The 20663-nt window shown below is 38.9% G+C and overlaps 3 protein-coding genes across 5 annotated transcripts; 1 reads left to right on the top strand and 2 right to left on the bottom strand.

The window, feature by feature from the left end:
* Nucleotides 1-1769: 1769 nt before the first annotated feature.
* Nucleotides 1770-4857, bottom strand: LOC113153927 (C-type lectin domain family 4 member A-like). 2 transcript variants are annotated; one of them, XM_026347837.1, is made up of 8 exons: nt 4729-4857; nt 4396-4473; nt 3227-3334; nt 3053-3130; nt 2826-2897; nt 2454-2605; nt 2226-2350; nt 1770-2141 (listed from the first exon to the last, which is right to left on the bottom strand). In XM_026347837.1, exons 1-8 carry the CDS (start codon nt 4790-4792, stop codon nt 1949-1951), a joined length of 870 nt encoding a protein of 289 aa, XP_026203622.1. In that variant the 5' UTR covers nt 4793-4857; the 3' UTR covers nt 1770-1948. The 2 variants fall into 2 exon arrangements, with proteins under 2 accessions (XP_026203622.1, XP_026203621.1); XM_026347836.1 differs by having other exon boundaries at nt 3053-3334.
* Nucleotides 4858-5379: 522 nt separating this feature from the next.
* Nucleotides 5380-8757, bottom strand: LOC113153930 (CD209 antigen-like protein C). The gene is made up of 8 exons (XM_026347841.1): nt 8622-8757; nt 8289-8366; nt 7455-7562; nt 7251-7328; nt 7027-7098; nt 6689-6840; nt 6461-6585; nt 5380-6368 (listed from the first exon to the last, which is right to left on the bottom strand). Exons 1-8 carry the CDS (start codon nt 8683-8685, stop codon nt 6194-6196), a joined length of 852 nt encoding a protein of 283 aa, XP_026203626.1. The 5' UTR covers nt 8686-8757; the 3' UTR covers nt 5380-6193.
* Nucleotides 8758-9653: 896 nt separating this feature from the next.
* Nucleotides 9654-19803, top strand: ak2 (adenylate kinase 2). Of its 2 annotated transcripts, XM_026347840.1 has the most exons (7): nt 9654-9844; nt 10797-10922; nt 11350-11460; nt 12298-12392; nt 14510-14582; nt 16198-16417; nt 19565-19803. In XM_026347840.1, the coding sequence occupies exons 1-7, from the start codon at nt 9746-9748 to the stop codon at nt 19570-19572; spliced, it is 732 nt and encodes a 243-aa protein (XP_026203625.1). In that variant the 5' UTR covers nt 9654-9745; the 3' UTR covers nt 19573-19803. The 2 variants fall into 2 exon arrangements, with proteins under 2 accessions (XP_026203625.1, XP_026203623.1); XM_026347838.1 differs by lacking the exon at nt 19565-19803 and having other exon boundaries at nt 16198-16908.
* Nucleotides 19804-20663: the final 860 nt, after the last annotated feature.

The raw sequence follows: 20663 nt of genomic DNA, 5'->3' as shown, positions 1-20663 counted from the left end.
CAAAATTACTTCTTGGAAGCGTTCACGTTTTATATCAGAGAACTTTTAGTTTTTGTTTTTAACTTCAGGGTGTTTAAGAATTTCCGACTTACCTTTGGCGTTTGTGAACTTCACATTACTGTACTGAACCTCCTCCTCAGACATTTTTCCGCTGTGTGACCGTCGCTGGGTTTGAAACAGAACTTTACATGTTCAGGTTTTCATAGAGGAAGTGAACTGAGTTGGTAAAGCAGGAATGTTTGACGTCCTGTGTCGAGTTGTCAGTGTGATGTTGATTCGTTGTCCAGTTCTGATGCAGTTCTCTGTAAGTTGGCACAAAATGTTCTGCACACCCCGACATCATCCTGAGGTATATTCAATTCAATTCAATTCGATTCAATTTTATTTGTAAAGTTCTTTTTACAATTGATATTGTCACAAAGCAGCTTTACACAACCAAAGAACAGTACATGAACAGTGAATGTGTAAGAATCGTAATAATTAGATTGTCCCTGATGAGCAAGCCGAGGGTGATGGTGGCAAGAAAAAACTCCCTGAGAAGGCAACAGGAAGAAACCTTGAGAGGAACCAGACTCAACAGGGAACCCATCCTCATATGGGTGATTACATGCTGTGTAGGCAGCAGTCCAGCATAACAGTTAATGTCTTTAAGTTAATGTGGAGTTCAGTTAGTTAATTGCAGGCAGACTTGTTCCATTCCTGGACTATCGATCGTTGAGTCGAGACCTCCGAGAAACAGCTTCCGACGTCCGCCGAGAACAAGACCGACTTCATAGTAGCTATAAATAGCATAGTAGGTATATCACCAGTAAAGATGAATACCTCCACATCATCTGTTTAATATTCTGTGATGAATGTGGCCACATGGGCTGTAGCATCCAGGAATCCAACCTGAGACCCTCTCAGGATGAAGCCTAACTGTACATCAGCTCTGTGCAGAGACACCATCAAGTTCTCTAACGTCTACAATCATCTCTACTCTGGTCCCAGGTTGATTTACTGGTGGAGAAATAATAACACTTTCCTCCATGTAGCTCCCAGCCTTCTTCACACTTTGGACATTTGGTACATCTATGCTATGCTCACTTGTTGGATATCTCTATATGTGTATGACCTGGATTGACCTATGACTACTAGCCTTGTCAGATTCACCTGTCAGAACCGCCTTTCTGTGTTGGACCAGGATTGTTGTTGGACCTCTGTTATAGTCTTACGGACTGTCTTTATGTGTATGACCTAGGACCTGACCCTCAATCTGTTTTCTGGATGACTGGTTAACTGATTACTGACATTGTGTTTAATTACTCAGTGTGGTTGTGCAACATTCTGGAAATCCTTTTCCTCCATTTCTCCCAGTCTCCAGTGCTTCCTCTAGGTATCTGCCATCTTGGGGACTCGACCAAACTCATCTGGCGTCACCTCTGTCTGGCAGCTGAATTCTGACTCATCCATTACACCAATACATTATATATAACTTTATTTAACCTATTTTTGTTTGTCATTTGATCTCTGACAGTGTAGTCAGGTCCTAGGTTTGTGACAGTCTTTAGTAAATCTTTATTGTATTTATGGAAACATTAAGACCAGCAGACGCCTTAAAATCTGTCAAATCAACATTGAGTGGATGTTCATTTCTCCTCCTACCTTCTCTGGACCAGCTGCTTATTTAGGATCAGATGTTCTTGATGGGAACTTGAACTACAGTTGTGTGAGTGTGAATAAAGAAGTAAATGTGACACTACTACAAAACATTGAATTCAAAGTTTTATTTAAACTTAAAACATATCTGGTTGGTATCTTTATTGATTGTGAGCTCACAACGATTTTATTTCAGAGCAGATTATTAGTTTGAAAACATGGAGAACTTTTCACAAGGTCTTATTCTATTTTCCATCAGTTTTACCAACAGTATCTTTGCTCCACATTCTGACTCAAGTTGAACTGGATTTTAGACTCGTCCAGTTTCAGCTGATTTCTCACAAATACTTTTGTAATTGCTTTTGCAGAATACATCAGCCCAACACTTCAGGTCATCAGCTCCTGATTTCTTTCCCATCAGCACACAGTCCTCTCCTTCAGGGAGGTTTTCTCCATTATTTCCTGTCCAGTTGTCCGGCTGGGTGTTGCCCCAAAAAGCCAAACTGAGAAATGTTGAACAGAAAAGACTTCATCAGTAAAATTGATGACTTCGTGTTGGACAAATCATTTTTCCACAACAATCAAACCTTGTGTTCAGTGGTGAGTCATCCACCCACAACCATTTGCCTTCTTCCTTTGAGTCTGTGAGTCCGATCCAGAACTTGTCATCGCCATCCTCCATCTTTGTTCTAAGTCTGAGCTCCAGGAACGACTGAACAGGAAGAGTTGATGAAATTGACTGTGTGAGACTTTTCTGTGCTGAGATGATAAAATGTTCAGATGTGAGAACATGAAGCTGCTGCAGTGTTTTCTACCTGCTCCTCTCTGCTGTCTATCTTCACCAGATCTCCTCCGCGACATCTACAATAATCTCTGCTCTGGTTCCAGGTTGATTCCCTGGTGGAGAAATAATAACACTTTCCTCCATGTAGCTCCCAGCCTTCTTCACACTTTGGACATGTGTCATCTATGAAGACGATAAAGACTTCAGTCATTGTTTGCAGTACATTTAATATGGAAGCACCAGAACATTTAGAGTTAAAAAGTTTGAGGCAGACACAAGTGGATCCCTGTATTTATTTAAGAATCAATAAGTTTTTTATTCCCCCAGAAGCTACACTACAGACAGTGAACCAATTCAAACCCAATGGCACATCACATGTTTCATCATCAAATCCATAACTTACCTATTTTTACTTCAGTGGGTTTCGGACATACAGGCTGCGCTGTGGTTACTGGTTTAGTTTCACAGAGTTTCTCTGTTAATAAAAGAGGATTCATTACGTTTGTCTGATTTTATTTTCTGAACAGTAACTAAACTTAAAGTACAGTAAAACAGATTAATGTCAGATGTTGAAGTGAGCTGATAAAGTTGTTGTGAGAAGTTTGGACAGTTTCTAACTCTGACTCTTACGTGTGTGATTTTTCTTCAGTGCTTCAAACTCAACTTCCAATTTTTGGATGTGTTTCTTTTTTTGTGAATTATCAAAAGCTGAAAACAGAAAGAACTCAGTGAAAGTTAATCCTCCAGTTGTCGTTATTAACAGTTCTGAAGTCAATCTATGTAGATTTAATCGTAGAAACTCACAGACAACACCAAGACCAACGACAGCAGCAGCCAGCAGAACACAGAGTACCAGCAGGGTCGCTCTCTCTGTGACCTTTGACCTTGTGATTGGCTCCTCTTGTTGTAAACCTGTTAAAAGTGTCATTAAAAAAACTGCATTATTATAGGTGAGTGTATTTATTAATAATAATTATTATTAACTTTTACACAAAAAAAACAACAAACTCTGATTCTACTGTCCTGATAACACTGTTATTGCATGTTATGTTAATTTTTTTAAAGTGATTTCTACACTTCTCTTATTTAGACTTTTACTTGGAGTATTTCTACACTGCTCTAACAACACTTATACTACACAGTGACTCCTTCTTCTACCACTACTCCACAGTGAAAATGTTTCTACATCTCACTCACCAGCCAGTGTTTCTGCACATCTTTAGGTAAAATAAAACTCTCATTCAAACACTCACTTTCTTATTAAATACAACAAATTAGTCTTTTCCACATTTTATACCTTTCAAACTTTACAATTTACAGCACAACTAGTCACTCCTCTGCCTCCATCCACCTCTGTCACTAACAAGAAAACCACCATCAGCTCTTTGTTCTCTCCACCAGATGGAGACACTAACATCTTCTGTCACTCGTCATTCTCCTCTCATACATCTTGCTTTACCACCCCTTATTAGTTTATTAAGTAACAGCTGTATAAAGGTTTACGTAGACGACCTGAGCTCACAGTCAGTTCCTCATTTTTCCTTTGAACTTTACAAAAAGCGGAAGCTATTACAACAACTCTGAGGAGATGAGACGCCCTGACTTAAGGTGTCAAAAACCCGTACGCTTATGTATTGTTCAACTAAGCGTCCCAAACCCAAATAAATTCAACTCACTCTCATTATTCACATTTGAGAAGCTGAAAATGTTAAATTTGTGTAATTTAGCTTAATGTCTAGAAGATTATTCAACTACATAGTTAATTTAATGGTTACTAGTTAGATTCGTGATGACAGAGGAATAATTTCTCTACAAATCAAAAGTTGCTGTATTTTTACAGATTTTTATTGTTAGAAAACTGAACATGATCCTTCAGCAGTCTGATGATCAAAGCTCTCGATTAAAAAATGCACTTGTTATGTGGAAATCAACTTAAACCACTGACTGTTGTATTATTTCTGTTTACTACTCACCTTGCTGCTCCACAGGTGGCTGAGTTTTAAGGATCTTGACTTCAGAGTAAGTGGTTTCATCCGATGACAAAACAGTTTCTGCAACAGAAGAAAACCAATCTGCTGTTTAATGTCCTGCAGTTATCTACTGACTGTTCATCAGGCTTAAACATTTATATTTACATCAAACTCTAACAAATTAAACACATCTGGAGATTTTTTATTAGGAGGCTCTGCTGGCATTTTGACAAATGCACAAGATAATAAAGAGATGTTGATGACTGTTTATTGTTTTAACATCAACTCCTACGTACCTTTGCTCCATACGTTCCTTTTTATTTTTGTCAGACTCACCTTTAGTGTTTCCACTAGTTCTTGTAAATGCGACATCAGAGTATAAAACATCGCCTTCAGGCATTTTCCTGCTGTGTGACCATCAGTGGGTTTGAAGCTGAACTAAATCTAAAGTTTCTCAGAGACTGAAGAAAGTGTTTCCTGTAAGACACAAAGATAAGGAAGAGTTAAAAAAATGTCTTCTTCCCCAAAGTGTGTTTTTATGTGTAATGCTTTTTAACTTCTGCTTCTCTCACTTTATTTCTGTTGAGATAAGGAGATTATTTACGATGACAAATTGTTAGTTGGTATATTTTAGTGTGAAGGTTTCACAGAGGAGGTTTTACTAAGACAATGAGAGTCGTTTCACAGTAAAGTTGATGTAATGAATCATTTGAAGATATATTGAAGACTCTGTGTTGAGTTCACAAAAAGAAAGACATTTAACCCTTGTCTTGTTTTTTCATTTTGTTAGAATTGATAAATGTTTTTATCCTAATATCTTGGATGTCACTATTTACGTAAGTAATGTCACAATCACATTACATCATCAGTCACGTTTTTCTATCTGTGTGTTGTCATCACTGTGAGCATAGCTCAGAGAGAGACTGGTTGGCTAATAACCCAAAAAATGCAAACAAGCAAGTGAAGTAGACCCTAAAAACATTTTATTATGTTATTATTATAGTGTATGAAACGTGTTTTAATAAAATCATGTTGTGTTTGACGAAAGTCACATTCTAGACATTTCACCACATTTGCTGAATGTATCAGCACTTTTAAAATACTGTTTAACACATTAAAAAGTACTGCAGTATTGTCATAGTACATTATAATACAACAATATAATAGACATAGTTTCAGGTGACATCTTTTTCAAGGACGGATAATTAGAAAAATCACCTGGTTCTCTGTTAATAAGGAAAGGTGCAAACCTCAGCATCTGTGGTGGTGTGAGGGTGCATCAGTGTGACGGTCTTGAATCCAGTGAGATTCCAGTAAGAAACTGTACAACTTCAACAAGTTGATGTAACATAAAAGAAAACATGTCACAACTGTGATGTGTTTTGTGTTTTATCGTTTTAATGGACAATTTGCTGCTGTAAACAAATCTGCCGTTTGGCCAACACATTTACAGCGATGCTGATCAACGTACATCACTTTTTTTCTGTTTTGAGCTGATTGTAGTCAAAAAGAAAAACACAAATTTGATGTGGAAATTGGTGAGAAACGTCTTGTGTCTCGTAGTTAAACCTGAAAATGAAAAATATTCACACATTCATACATTATTTATACATTTTAAAATATTAGCAGAGTAACAAAACAGACACAAAGATTTTATTTCAGAGCAGATTATTAGTTTGAAAACATGGAGAACTTTTCACAAGGTCTTATTTTATTTTCCATCAGTTTTACCAACAGTATCTTTGCTCCACATTCTGACTCAAGTTGAACTGGATTTCAGACACATGTGACTCGTCCAGTTTCAGTCTGATTTCTCACAAATACTTTTGTGAGGATCTTTACAGGATCTATCAAACCAACACTTCAGGTCATCAGCTCCTCCTCTCTCCCCCATCCTTGCACAATCCTCTCCTTCAGGGACCTTATTATTATTTCCTGGCCAGTTGTCCGGCTCTCTGCTGATCCAAAAAGTCAAACTGAGAAATGTTGAACAGAAAAGACTTCATCAGTAAAATTCATGACTTCATGTTGGACATTAACAAAAAACATTTTTCCACAACAATCAAACCTTGTGTTCAGTGGTGAGTCGTCCACCCACAACCATTTGTCTTCTTCCTTCGAGTCTGTGAGTCCGATCCAGAACTTGTCCTCGTCATCGTTCATCTTTTGTTTCAGTCTGCGCTCCAGGAACGACTGAACAGGAAGAGTTGATGAAATTGACTGTGTGAGACTTTTCTGTGCTGAGATGATAAAATGTTCAGATGTGAGAACATGAAGCTGCTGCAGTGTTTTCTACCTGCTCCTCTCTGCTGTCTATCTTCACCAGATCTCCTCCTCCATGTCTACAATCATCTCTGCTCTGGTCCCAGGTTGATTTATTGGTGGAGAAATAATAACACTTTCCTCCATGTAGCTCCCAGCCTTCTTCACACTTTGGACATGTGTCATCTTTAAGAAGATTAGAGTAAAGATTACAGTTATCTAAAAGATTATTTAGCAGAAAATTTACAGTTAAAAAGTTAAAGTTTATTAGTTTTAACTGAGCAGTTGATACAGAGAAAATTAAGTTTCTCTTTCACTAATTAAAATAAAACCTCTAGTCTCACAGCTCTCAGTTAAAAATCTATAACTTACTCATTTTTACTTCAGTGGGTTTCGGACATACAGGCTGCGCCGTGGTTACTGGTTTAGTTTCACAGTGTTTCTCTGTTAATAAAAGAGGATTCATTAAGTTTGTCTGATTTTATCCTCTGAACAGTAAATTAAATTTAAAGTACATTAAATCAGATTAATGATGTTGAAGTGAGCTGATAAAGTTGTTGTGAGAAGTTTGGACAGTTTCTAACTCTGACTCTTACCTGTGTGATTTTTCTTCAGTGCTTCAAACTCAACTTCCAGTTTTTCGATGTGTTTCTTTTTTTGTGAATTATCAAAAGCTGAAAACAGAAAGAACTCAGTGAAAGTTAATCCTCCAGTTATCGTTCGGCGACTATCAGATGTTCATGATGATTATATTAACAGTTTTGAAGTCAGTCTATGTGGATTTAACCTTAGAAACTCACAGACAACACCAAGACCAATGACAGCAGCAGCCAGCAGAACACAGAGAATCAGCAGGGTCACTCTCTCTGTGACCTTTGACCTTGTGATTAGCTCCTCTTGTTGGGAACCTGTTGAAAGTGTCATCAACAAAGCTGCATTATTATTGGTGTTACGTTAATGTGTCCACTTCCTGTGTCTCCACCAGATAGATGCCATCTTCTTCAATTTGTTCATCACTCTCTTCATTCTCCTCTCAGACGTCCTACCACCTGTTTCCTGAAGAATACATTTCTGATTTAAGGTGAAATAAGTTGATTTTTTTACCATGAATGTGAAACCAGGTGGGGCATTAAAAACAGGAAACAAGACATTTGAAGCCTTTTGTAACAGCTTGAATGTACATATGTAGATGACCTGTGCTCATAGTTAGTTCCTCATGTTTCCTAATTTCTCACCTTGAAATCTGACATCTGATGTATGTTTACACAGTGATAGAGATAAAATATATTATTATATCACTTACAATTATCTAAATTAACCATTTAATGTAAAAAATGCGAGAAAACAGTACAAAATGTGTAAACTGACATCTTTAAATGTCAAATAAATTTAACTTACTCTCATAGTGAGCAGCAATTTCTCACATCTGTCATTTGCTAAATGACGAGTTAATTTTGTGATGACAGAAAAATAATTTCTCAACAAATCAAAAGTTGTATTTTTACAGTTTGTTACAAAACTGAACATAATCCTTCAGCAGTCTGATGATCAAAGCTCTCGATTAAAAAATGCACTTGATATGTGGAAATCAACTTAAACCACTGACTGTTGTATTATTTCTGTTTACTACTCACCTTGCTGCTCCACAGGTGGCTGAGTTTTAAGGATCTTGACTTCAGAGTAAGTGGTTTCATCCGATGACAAAACAGTTTCTGCAACAGAAGAAAACCAATCTGCTGTTTAATGTCCTGCAGTTATCTACTGACTGTTCATCAGGCTTAAACATTTATATTTACATCAAACTCTAACAAATTAAACACATCTGGAGATTTTTTATCAGGAGGCTCTGCTGGCATTTTGACAAATGCACAAGATAATAAAGAGATGTTGATGACTGTTTATTGTTTTAACATCAACTCCTACGTACCTTTGTTCCTTGCGTTCCTTTTTATTTTTGTAAAACTTACCTTTAGTGTTTCCACAAGTTCTTGTGAATGTAACATCAGCATATAAAACATCGGCTTCAGGCATTTTCCTGCTGTGTGACCATCAGTGGGTTTGAAGCTGAACTAAATCTAAAGTTTCTTAGAGACTGAAGAAAGTGTTTCCTGTAAGATGCAAAGATGAGGAAGAGTTAAAAAACATCTTGTTCCTCTAAATATATTTTCTTACTTCTACTACTTGTCAAACTTCTACTTTTGTTTCTAACACTTCCTTTTTGTTAAGATAAAAGATTGTATTTGTGATGATAAAATAATTGTTTGTTTGTATATTTATTTATTAAAAAACATGGAGGCTTGTTTTATGGTAAATGATGGGATAATTTTACTGGAACTAATCAATTTCCTAATACTAACATCTTTTCGCAACATTACGTGAACTGTGTATGTGTGTGTGTGTGGGGATTTTACATGTCTGCAGCTAGTTGGCTTGTGGTAAAAATAACAGAGAAAAACATACAGTAAGCATTTTTATTATAGTAATAATATAGTATAACAAACATTGCGTTTTAACAACGTCATGTTTGGTTATCTAATAAAATAGGTATGCTGAACTTTAATACATTTTTCTTGCAAATCATATTTTGGACACTGCCCCACAGGAGGTGGTCAGTCTCAGTTGCATAAATATAAAAATATAAAAACAGAAACATTATAGTTGTCAGCAAATATTTGTTATAGTAAATCCACAGAAAACAGCCCATCATACAATGATGTTTATACTTTTTCACGTTTACTAGTTTAGTTTGACTTTGGGGTACTTCTTCTAACAGTGTTTATCCATTTTATTTAGGCTAAAGCTCTAAAACCAGAAATAATAATTTACATTTCTTTACATTTGTCATTGAACTCTTGTGCGGATGTTACGGAATGACGCTGGCACGAATCTCATCCAATCAACGCTCGCAATCCTTGACAGAAATATCTCATAGCCAATCAAATCCCGCATGTGCCACCAGTGGGTGGGGTTTAGTCGTTGTAGCGAAAGGGAGGCGGTGGCGCTTCCTTTCCGGCCAACTTGGCTGAAGTGTCAGCAGGAGGACACCGACAGTTTGCTAAAGTTTCTACCCTCCTGGTCTCCAGGTCCAGACATGGCTCCCAGCACGCAGCTGAAGGAGGCAATAGCCGATGTACAGGAGGGGATTCGTGCCGTCCTGCTCGGGCCACCCGGAGCTGGGAAGGGGACTCAGGTAGCGTAGCTAGCTGTTAGCCGTTAGCTTGGAAAGACATTAGGTTGAAGCGCATGGTCGGCGTTAGCATAAGCTAATGCTAATATTAGCGTTAAGCTACCTGTCTTTACCTGCTGGTTCCATTTAGAGTGTGTGTGTGTGTGTGTGTGTGTGTGTGTGTGTGTGTGTGTGTGTGTGTGTGTGTGTGTGTGTGTGTGCGCGTTTCAAGTTCGTTAAAATATATAGAAGTATGTTACTAACTAAAATCCTCTTAGCTTGTGTCAGCTGTTCTGTTTATATATAGGTGTATCAGCTCACTACATTTCATAGCAAGAGTTGTGTGATTTCCCTGCAATTATTAAGTTTCCCTCTTAAATATGTTCTCTTAGACTTGTTAAATGCAGACTAGATTAAGAGGGAGAGTGTAACTAAACTTTAGATGGGTAGTCTGCAGTGCATCTATAGTGTCTAGACTTCATGGATAATGATAATGTAATATTGATGAACATGTCTGCAGGCAGGTGGGAGGTCTTCTTGTTTTTCTCTGTTATAAATTAAAAAGTGTAAGTAACAGTATGTGTAAGTGCTGTAGAAGACACTGAGTTAACAGTTATTAAATGCAAGAATGCACTGTGACACATATCGAATCGATTTGTGTTGCAACCTTGTAAGAGACAGAAACACAGATATTAGTGAAATTATGTCACTACAATATGTCAAAATGACTTCCCACATCCCTGAATGGAGTAATACACTGAGGTCAGTCATATTCTTGTATATTGCCGTGTGTCCAGTCTGTTGTTTCTGTAACCTATGTTGTAATCTGGGTGCCTGATGTTACTAAACCATTCTGTGCCAACCCAGTTAACGACTGCTCAGTCTGGAGAGGTGAATTGTTGTATTTAGAGCTTGAATTGGTGATCATTCCTGGCTTTAATGTTTAATAAAGACCGGTGGTTTCTTTGTCCTGCAGGCCCCTCGGCTAGCGCAGCAGTACTGTGTGTGCCACCTGGCCACAGGAGACATGCTGAGGGCCATGGTGGCTTCAGGCTCCGAGCTCGGCAAGAGGCTTAAGGAGACCATGGATGCAGGCAAATTGGTAACATTTCCGCTCATCTGCTTCTCATGATCTTTGTGTGTTTTTCTTTCTCTGCCCCTTTGCTCTCTCCAGGACTCTGTTGACTTTACAGCCCTTCATGTTCAGTCCCACATGACTGGACATTTAATGTTTTATTTGTTTTCAGTGATGTTAACATCTGCTAAGATGACTTTATACCCCTGTTGAAAAACCGTGTGCAGAGCAATGTTAAAACACATATTAAAAAATACTACAGCAAAAAATAAAATCAATAAAACCATTTGGGACAATAACATTTTATACGTGTTTCCACTGAAAATGTACTAAAAGCCACTGAACAGAACATCTCAGGTAGTAGTAAAGTAAAGGTTATAATGTTGTTGACAGTCATTATGTGGGTCTAGAACAGAGTGATTTCATGGTTAAGAGTTTGTTTGTTCTGCTGCAGGTCAGTGACGAGATGGTCGTGGAGCTCATAGAGAAGAACTTGGACACACCTGTTTGCAAGAATGGATTCCTCCTGGACGGATTCCCCCGGACAGTCAAACAAGCAGAGATGGTTAGTGTTTGTGTATAGGCGTATTACTGCTGTCTGGAGCTGTCATGTAATGCAAAATCATACAGAGTGGAATATTTTAGTTGAGAGCTGGTCCAATTATATCTTGTAAATGAGGAGTTCACATTTGTCTTTCTTGGTAGAGAAACTCAGTGACCTCAGGAAATCACTACATCATGACTTGTATCTACATTTTATTTTGTACAAGACAAGACAAGTTCTAAGTGATAATACCTAAACACATTTCTGTATGTCATGTGTCTTGGTCGATGTGTTTAAATAGGCAATTATTTGCTATTGTTGGTCCTCAGCAGCCTTTAACAAACACCACAGAGCGAGTTCATGAGCAAGTTGAGGGGTAACAGAGTTACACCATTTGTGTAAGAGCAGCAAGACAGAGAGGACAGTTTCTCACAGAAGACATTAGAGCCATGACGTTAAATAAGTGACCTTAGGAGAGAGCGTTGGGGAGTTTAATGGATATGGACAAAACCTTGGTATGCTGATGCAAGTACCTGCTGTGACGCACAGTTTTACTTCAAAGGAACATGAGTTTTTCAGATATAAAAATAAAACAATTAACTTTTTAAACTTAAAAAGGGTTCAGCTTTTGTACAATATTTGAAGAAAAGCTGAGTTCTTTCAGTTCTTTCCATAAAGACTGATGGCGAGACAATTGTTTGAGACATTACATTAAGGTAACGAAGCCAGTGCAGCATGATGTCATGACTTCAGCTCTCTGTAAACAAGCTGATGTCTGTATCTAATGGCTGGTAAAAGTGCTGGTCAGTAGATGTCGGTCATGTTGTGTGTTTGACTCCCTCTGTGTTTCTCTTCCAGCTGGACAACTTATTGGACAAGAGACACGAGAAACTTGACTCTGTAATCGAGTTTTCTATTGAGGACTCTCTGTTGGTTCGCAGGATCTGTGGCAGGTAAGAGCTGGTATGGCAGAGAATTAATTATTCAAGACCAGACGGTCTGTTTTATTCCCAGACACGTTTACAAATTCCCAGATTGGTGTTTTTCCTCTGACAGAAGCTCCTCATTCTGTCTGTGTTAAATCCGCCCAAGCAGGTTGATTGATTTATGTGAACAGACGAGTCTGGGGCAGAGAGATATTGTTGGAGAGAAGTGGAGCGTGAAAGCATGTAATTAACAGAAGGTAGCCTGAAGGGTTTGAGAGCAGCCGACAGTGGGAAGGTCATGGGTCAAATCCTTCGGAAAGTGGATGTGTTGGTCCCTGGTGAAATGTGCCGAATCTCGATGCTCGGTGATCTCACTTTCAAACAGAAAGGGTGATAATATAAGGATGTGTTGATGGTTCACATAGTTTTAAGTGAATGTTGAGATCCTCAGTTGCCGCACATAAACAGTTCGTACACAGTCACTGGAAGATGCACAAGAGGCAGAAATACCGTACTGGTTGATGCTCAGACCTGCAAGCTATTTCTACCTGTCGCACTAATGCTGGTGCCCAAGTACCAGCAGGAAGGGTAAAACATCCTCCACTGGGGTTTTGCTGCTTTAATGATCTTTAAATAAGCCTTTTGTGACGGTCAAATCATGCGTTTTCTTCAAAAGCTTCTGAATTACTGTATCTTTATCATTCAGTCCTGTCTCTGTAGTTGTTTTCCTTCATGTTTATTTAAGACCGTGTTTACAGAGAAGTGACATAACCACGTATTAAAGTGGATCAGTTTTGCTTTGCTGATACTCATCTGAAAAAATAAAAAAATAGATTGGAGCCTTTTGTGGGCAATAAAAATAGTTTGATTTGGTTTGGGTTTGACTTCAGCTGTCATGTGAATGTTCTGGTCTAGTTTCTGCCGCCACCCAGTGGCCAAAACTTATTTATGTTGCTTAGAAATTATAGAGAGTAAATTATTTTCACCATTGTGTTTATAAGTGACTGGGATCTGTGTTGCTCATTTTTGACCGTCATCCCGTTAATTCATAATAGTCAAAAATCATATAACTCTTGTAGATTTGAACTTGAATTTTGGTTTGAACTGCTGCCTTCAGGCAGAAGATACAGGACAATTAAAACAAGGACAAACAGATTAAAAAACAGTATTTATCCTAGAGCCATCGTTGCCTTAAACGCTGCCAAAAGGTTAATTTATTAAGGGAACCGTACAATAGCTGTATGTATGTGTAACCTACTGGTGTTTTATATTTTTCTTATTTAGCAGTTTTTATTTATTTGACAATTTTATTCTAACGAATGATTGCACTCTAATGTCGTACAATGACAGTAAAGTTATTCTTATTCTTAGATTGTCCTCTATCATTGTACAGTGTTTGTCATTGGTGAACTTTAAGACTAAAATTTGTTCCACTGACAAGTTGACACCGTTTTGAAATGTCTTTCATCATCTACCTCTGTTACCACATTAAGTTTTCTGTGTAGCATGTTTAGGAAAGTGCTTCAGTAAATTTCTCTTCCACCTTCTGGTTTGACCTGGCATAATAACTGAACAGAAAGTGATTATTATTAGAAGTTAATTGGAAGCATTTTCTTTTTTTTCTTGGTGCTTTTCCATCCTCTAGCCCTTCTGCCTCTACTAAGCAACAAGTAATGATTTACATAACCATTTAATACAACAGGCTGTGCCCTAATTTGAAGCCTCCCCACACATTGAACAGCCATATTTTCAAAAGCCTCCTTCTGAATGTGTGTTATTGCTTCAGAAAGTGCGTGAGATATCTTTTTATTGACGTTTCCAGCTGCAGCATGGTGTTTGTCCTCTGTCTTCACAATAACTCCACATTATCTGCACACTATACTGAATAGAAAACAGAGTTTACTGAGAGCTGTCTTTCTGTCCACGGGGGTCCTTTGTGGTGGGAAGAGGAGGCCAGCTGCTGCCTTTTCCAAGCCCAAGTAGGACAAGGGTATAGTGTGGGATGTGAAAAGGACAGCTAAGTAGTTAGTGAGTCACTGCGGCCGTCTAACTCTCATCTGTCTTCTCCTCCTATGACTCTAATTTCTTTTTCGTCTTTGTCCTGTCCTCCACCTCCTTTTACTGTCTTCCCTCTATTTCCCCAGACTAATTCATCAGCCAAGCGGCCGCTCCTACCACGAGGAGTTTAACCCTCCTAAAGAGCCCATGAAGGATGACGTAAGTAGTTTTGCTATCAACCCACTTACAAACCACTTGTGGCTTAACTGCCACCTACATCGAGTGATTGCCAGGAAATAGGTGACCAGCCGCCAGTTTTAGACTAAAAGCTTTGACGTATTTTTGATATGTGAAATGTTACTGTAGATGTTATTTATTACACTCGTTTCAGGTGTAAAGCCATCACCCTTTCATGTATCTGATTAAATATAGATGCGTCATAAAAGAGTAGATGTTCATGAGTTGCGGGACAATTTTTTAAAACATTCAGTATAGATTATAGAATTTAAGAGAAGAGAAATATGACCCTTAGGTGCGAAGGTGATTGTTTTATTGTAAGCAATAAGAGTTTTTATAGGATGGCGACAGATGGGTGTTTAAAATAACACCCTTGTAAATTATTATGAGCTTGTTAAATAAAACAGAGCAATGGTCATGTATTCAGTGACTCATCTGCCAAATGAATTCGAGATTCATCCAGCACAGTTGACTTTAACCCAGCAGACAATGGGGATCGGTAGATCACATGAGGTGTGCATGTCACACACTCGTTTTCAACCGTTTTAACCAACACAAACTTGATGCTAACTCTGTGTTATGTTGCTATTTGCTATTTTTTCCTTACAACAACAGTGTAGTTGTTCTTGTTGGTAACGATAATTGAGCCCAGTCTGCAAGCGGTTCTTGGTTCTAGACCAGCAAACAGTTGGTTCCACTCTGGAAGTTTTCCTGGCTGAGAGACGGTTCTTTGGCTGCCAAAATGTGAAGAACTGGTTTTAAATGAAGCACTGGCACTGAACCAAACCTGTTACTGTCTTGGGGTGAAAAGGGGCAACGGTGTCTGGGTTGAGACAAGTCAGATGGATCAATCATATCAAATCTCGGCAGGCATGTGATGTGAAGGGAAAAATTCAATAGACCTGCTGAAAACTACCTGTAGCCGTGGGTGAAATTAGTTTGAAGCCAGACAGTCAATTAATCACCACAACCACAACTGTTTCCAGCCAAGTGAATAGAAAGGTGTGACCATAATTACGTATGTCTGAGTTAGTTAAGGTTAGACCTTTCTAGTTATAGTCAGAAACTTAAACTCTGTATCTGATACTGGTGCCCTAGTTTTTCCTAAAATGTAAAACTCTGTGGAACTTGTTTTGGTTTATTTTCATGTAAGTTAACATTAGACCAGGAGCTGCTGTGGCACCACTGACTGGATACGAGAAAATAATACAAGAAACACAACATTTATACTAATACGAATCAGGAAATTATATTAATTGGCAGTTAGTCATGTCTGGCTGAAACAGTCAGATTTATAAGGTCAGTTTTGGTGAAGGTGTCTGACTTTGTTTTTTTTATACATATAACATGAAACTAGTTGCCTTATTCATAAACAGCCATTCACCATGCTCAGACTAAGAAAGGAAGATTTCAGTAAAGTGTGTGAGGGAAGGAGATCAAGAGGGGTACAGTGACTTTTAATTAGGTTGCATTGTTCAACATGAACTGAATGTCCAGGAACTAAAGAGCACTGGCCTTATTCTTTACACGAATTGTCTGTTGCCGTCTTTTACTTTTATCACTTTCCTCATATGTGTTTTCTTCCTGCTCCTCTCAGGTGACAGGTGAGCCACTCATCCGCCGCAGCGACGACAACGAGAAGACGCTGCACTCCCGTCTAGACGCCTACCATCGGCAGACGGCCCCTCTGGTGCAGTACTACAGTGCGAGGGGCTTGCACACGGCCATCGATGCCTCTCAGAACCCAAACGTGGTCTTCGCCTCCATCGTCGCCGCCTTCACTGCTGCCACGGAAATCCCAGCTCGTGCAACCGCCTGTAAAGACCAAGTGTTCTTCATTTAAAGTTTTCCTTCCTCTCCGTATCCCTGTTCATCGCATTCTTTTTCCTCTCAGTGGCAACAAAATGTAACTTGGTGAGGTGTAAACATGGAATATGGAGACTCAGCAATTGAAGAAAAAAACCTCATGTTCCATCAGTGTGATCCCTGTTGTAGAAACAGGAGGCATCGAAAAGTGTATGTTTCTCATTCTTCATGAAAAACTCAAGTCTAAACGAGAACAAGCCAGCAGAGAACTGATCGATAACTCCAAAACAAACTGGCACCATGCTGCTGCTTCCTCTGCTTTTCACTGTAACCAAATTAAATTTTAGGTTTTGACATTTAGAGGAGCAGGATGCTGCGCACGTTTCAACACATGCTTTTTACCGGCAGGTGAAAATATTGACGTTGGTTGTCTATTGTGGGACTTTGCTGAACAGGTTTGCTCTTGTTTAATCGATAGCTTTACCCTTTTCACCTCCTCGGTCTCTGATTGTCTTGCACCTCTGTTAGGTCTCTTGTTTTTCTTCCTCTAATTCCCTCGTGGGAAACGCATTAGAAGCATCAGACATGCATTGTCCAACCTGCTGGTTGTTTTCAGCTGCATCCTGAAAGCAAAGCTGTTGGTTTTCGTCGTGTCGTACTGCAACGAGAGTTATGAGAGAGAAGAAACAAAAAAAAACACATAATTTCATTGCTGAAAAGTTGCAATTATTTAATTACTGAACAATTTGGATTTTTTTTAATAGTCTGAGCCACTGAAACAAGCTGCAGCAGGTTTTAAAGACTAGAAAAGACGAGGTAGATTCTGTGTGACTTGAACTAGACACGTACATTTCAAACATTAGTTGACTCCTTTATTAAGTAGCCTGTAAAGTAATTAGCTTTTGTGTTGCACTGAAAATGTCTTTCCCATCACAAGCAGGTTTCATTGCAGCTGATGCTTCATTATCAGGTTTATCACAGAAGGTTCAGGTGTTGTCAGACACTGTACAGGTGCAGATGTTTCCTCCACTTCCCTTCCTTTCTTTTATTATTATTATCTTGTCTCCTCCTCAAGTGCTCCCATTACAGATTTTGGGCTCCATAAATGGCCTTCTGGACATTATAGCAGCTCTACTTGTTGATTCAGCATCGTATTTGACTGATGCTGAATCAGTATTCACTTCAATATTTTCACTGAAGCTGAAACTTTGCTCTCGAACTAAATGATGTGACGTCAGCTCAGTTTATAAACGTTCAGTTGCAACAGGCTGCTGTAATTTTCCTCCAGGCAGTGCTTGTGATTTCTCGTCAGGCTCATCAAGAATTTAATTAGACCAAACTGGATTCCTCAGATGATCAGTTTACATGTCAGGATCTGTCTTTTATTTTTAATGTTGGTGGTAATGTATGTGTAAGAAAGAAGCACAGACATGACTGTAGGATGAGGCTGTTTTTGTTTGTTGAATATAACAAACCACCAGAGTAATGGGAAAAGAGGAAGACTTGACTTTAAATCAGCCATAATTAATGCTTTATAACATAAATGATCACATGAAAGGACCAGGTATGTGTCACCTTTCAGGGACAAGGCTGTTCAGTCATATCTAGATAAGATGGATTACCAACCAGGAAAATCGGCCAGCTACAAAAACCTCAGGTTCAGTTTGTGTCCGTTAATTATTGGTAATTTAATTTTCCTTTAATAGTGTGATTAAATTACCTCAAACTATCTGACATACAGTTCCTGGAAGGAGGCACTGTTCCTGTCTTAGAGCCGCTGTTGGTTCTGAATCAATGTGCAGATTATATAAGTTGTCTGTCTACGTAGATAGATAGATGTGTATCTCCTGCCTACAGTTCTGTGCGTACAACTTACTTTCAGGTTCGAGACCACAGTTGCCCGATTTCCTCTGGGGCCCCCTCGTCGGTTAATGTGACCGAGATTGTAAGACAGATAACTGTAAAAGAGAAACTCTGGGTGTGGCCCTGTAAAACCATGCTTGTAGTGATGAACCTACAGAGAGTGATGAACAGAATCTGCAGCTTCTCTCTGCTTTATTAAATCAGCATCAGTTTGCTAACAGGTTTAACAAATCGACTTCAAACATGATGTCTTTACATGTTTCTAATTCCCTTCAGTGAACAAACTTTGATACTGTAGGTGTAGAAGCAGTAACATCTAAAAACTGGCCTCATAATAATTTAGCGCTAAAATGCCATTTATTTATACGAAAGGGAGATTCCAGGCTCATCATTTGACTCTGTGTATTAAAATCAAGTCATTACAGGAATGATGTGTTTCCAGTTGTGTGTTTTTTGTGGGTAGATCTGAAGCTGGTGTTTGTGTGCTGCTCTGTTAGGACTCTCGGTTTTGACACGGACTTCACAGCTTTTTGTGACGTCAAATAGATTAAAGGGAGAAGCTGACAGATGCTGGTCACGTAAACCTTCAGAGAAAATGTTTCTCAGAAACGTGTTAAGTTCACATCTTTGTTTCCGCTGCTAACAGATGTCAGTTTTACTTTCTTGTTGGGTTTTTTTTCTTGTTTTGATTTGACTCCCACTTACAGTACTTCATTTCTTCCGAACACAGATTTTTGAGTATTGTGGGAAAAACTAAAACACTTGATGTAGTGATTTCTGTGGCTCTCCCTGTGAAAGTGGTTTTGGAAATGTGTCTCCTCCTGCGTTTCCCCCCTGGTCTGCAGTCACCTGGTGTTTGTGTTCACTGGAAGCATCTTGCATGAAGACTGTGTTACCTGCATTTTCCCTTGAATACTGATGTGTCTCTGTACTCTTGGGGCTGTTGTAATGGAAAAACAAAAGCAGATGTTCAGCACTCCCAGAAGGCTCGTTTCAGTCTTTTAGTCACAATGAGACATGTTCATGCTAAATCTTTCTCAGCAGTCTGTACTGAGCTCAGTGATGCCTTTTTATTTGTCAGTGACCCTCTGCTGTTTCTCCTCTGCGTCTTAAAGGGAAAGCTGGCCACCTAATGGCACCATGTGATGGACTGGACTGTCCTCTTCCCTTCACTCTTGACAGTCCTAGCACTTAAATAACCAAAACATATTAGAAGTCAACATGTTTGTTGTGTATTCTCTGTAATTCACTCAAAACCTTTCTCCTCCCTCTTTCTCTCTCCCTTTGTCTTCCAGCTGGTTGAATCCTGAGCTGCTCCACTTCCACCCAGGCAAAGGATTGGAGCTGGAAAAAGAACTCGGGTGGGTGGACAGGTGGAGGGAGGGGAATCAGACAATAGGGAGACCGTGTAAACTTCATAAGCTAAGGTTAACATTGCAGTGTTGTTGGACTCCTGACAGGAAATGAACAAAGCCATCCTAATGCCTCGTGTTTCCCTTCTAATAAATCTTTTGCTTTTCTACAATCATCACAATTTGTGCATTTTGGGTTTTTTCTCTCTTTCTACTTGGGTTATAGACAAATGTTAGCAGCTCTACCTTTTAGAAATGTCACCTCATTACATAATTTAGGCTGGGCAGGTCACACTATTTATTATTGCACAATTGTGTTTGCTCTTTTTAAGCCATAATGACAAGTGGAACTGTTCAAATGTTGTGATCAGTTAGACGTACTTGAAGTTTGGGTGTGATAATACTGAGTACATGTACACACATGCAGATTTAAATCGCTAATAACCTGCGACCTGTTTGCTTGTACAGTAATTATGCTCTGTGTATAAAAGGTCAGCGAGTCTCTCAGCTCTTGACAGACCCCTGAACGTTTCATCCAGTCCATGGGAAAAGCAACAGAACTGTCAAAGGACGTGCGAAAGACGGTGGCTGAGCTTTAGAAAACAGGAAAAGGATGAAAAATGATATCTAGAGATTTGAGAATGACCGACAGTAGGATTCAAACTCTGATAACAAAGTGATAAATGAGAGGTCCTGTTGATACATCGGAGAAAAAGAAGTGCTTCATCCACAACTATCAGAAGAGACTATGAGCTGTCATCGATGCTAAACACACAGTATTAAAACCTAAAGGCGTGCAAACTTTTAAACGGGGACAATCTCAGTATTTTCTTTAATGTTATGTTTTGTTTAACGATGGTGCTACTTCAAGATGCCTCATAGTTTATTTGAACCCTATTTAATCTGAAAACATGAGCACAACTGTACGTAAGGAAGGCGGCGTTACCAACATGGAAGATGAGTCGAAACCCCTTGGTTCAGTGTCACTAGCTGAAGTCTCCTTAAATAGTTCATCAAATTACCTTTAACTATCTAATATTAA

This window comes from Anabas testudineus, chromosome 11, assembly GCF_900324465.2.
Source record: "Anabas testudineus chromosome 11, fAnaTes1.2, whole genome shotgun sequence".
In the NCBI taxonomy this organism is placed as follows: Eukaryota; Metazoa; Chordata; class Actinopteri; order Anabantiformes; family Anabantidae; genus Anabas; species Anabas testudineus.
The sequence above is the reverse complement of the archived record's forward strand: the minus strand, read 5'-3'. Positions and strand labels throughout refer to the sequence as shown.

Coding starts and splice junctions, on each gene's coding strand:
- LOC113153927 (XM_026347836.1), bottom strand. CDS start 4,792: ATGCCTGAAGGCGATGTTTTATACTCTGATGTCGCATTTACAAGAACT. Junction 3,335..4,395: donor GCCACCTGTGGAGCAGCAAG/GTGAGTAGTAAA, acceptor CACTTTTAACAG/GTTTACAACAAGAGGAGCCA. Junction 2,142..2,225: donor GACTCACCACTGAACACAAG/GTTTGATTGTTG, acceptor AACATTTCTCAG/TTTGGCTTTTTGGGGCAACA.
- LOC113153930 (XM_026347841.1), bottom strand. CDS start 8,685: ATGCCTGAAGCCGATGTTTTATATGCTGATGTTACATTCACAAGAACT. Junction 8,367..8,621: donor AACTTGTGGAAACACTAAAG/GTAAGTTTTACA, acceptor CTTCTGTTGCAG/AAACTGTTTTGTCATCGGAT. Junction 6,369..6,460: donor GACTCACCACTGAACACAAG/GTTTGATTGTTG, acceptor AACATTTCTCAG/TTTGACTTTTTGGATCAGCA.
- ak2 (XM_026347838.1), top strand. CDS start 9,746: ATGGCTCCCAGCACGCAGCTGAAGGAGGCAATAGCCGATGTACAGGAG. Junction 11,461..12,297: donor CAGTCAAACAAGCAGAGATG/GTTAGTGTTTGT, acceptor TTTCTCTTCCAG/CTGGACAACTTATTGGACAA. Junction 14,583..16,197: donor AAGAGCCCATGAAGGATGAC/GTAAGTAGTTTT, acceptor TGCTCCTCTCAG/GTGACAGGTGAGCCACTCAT.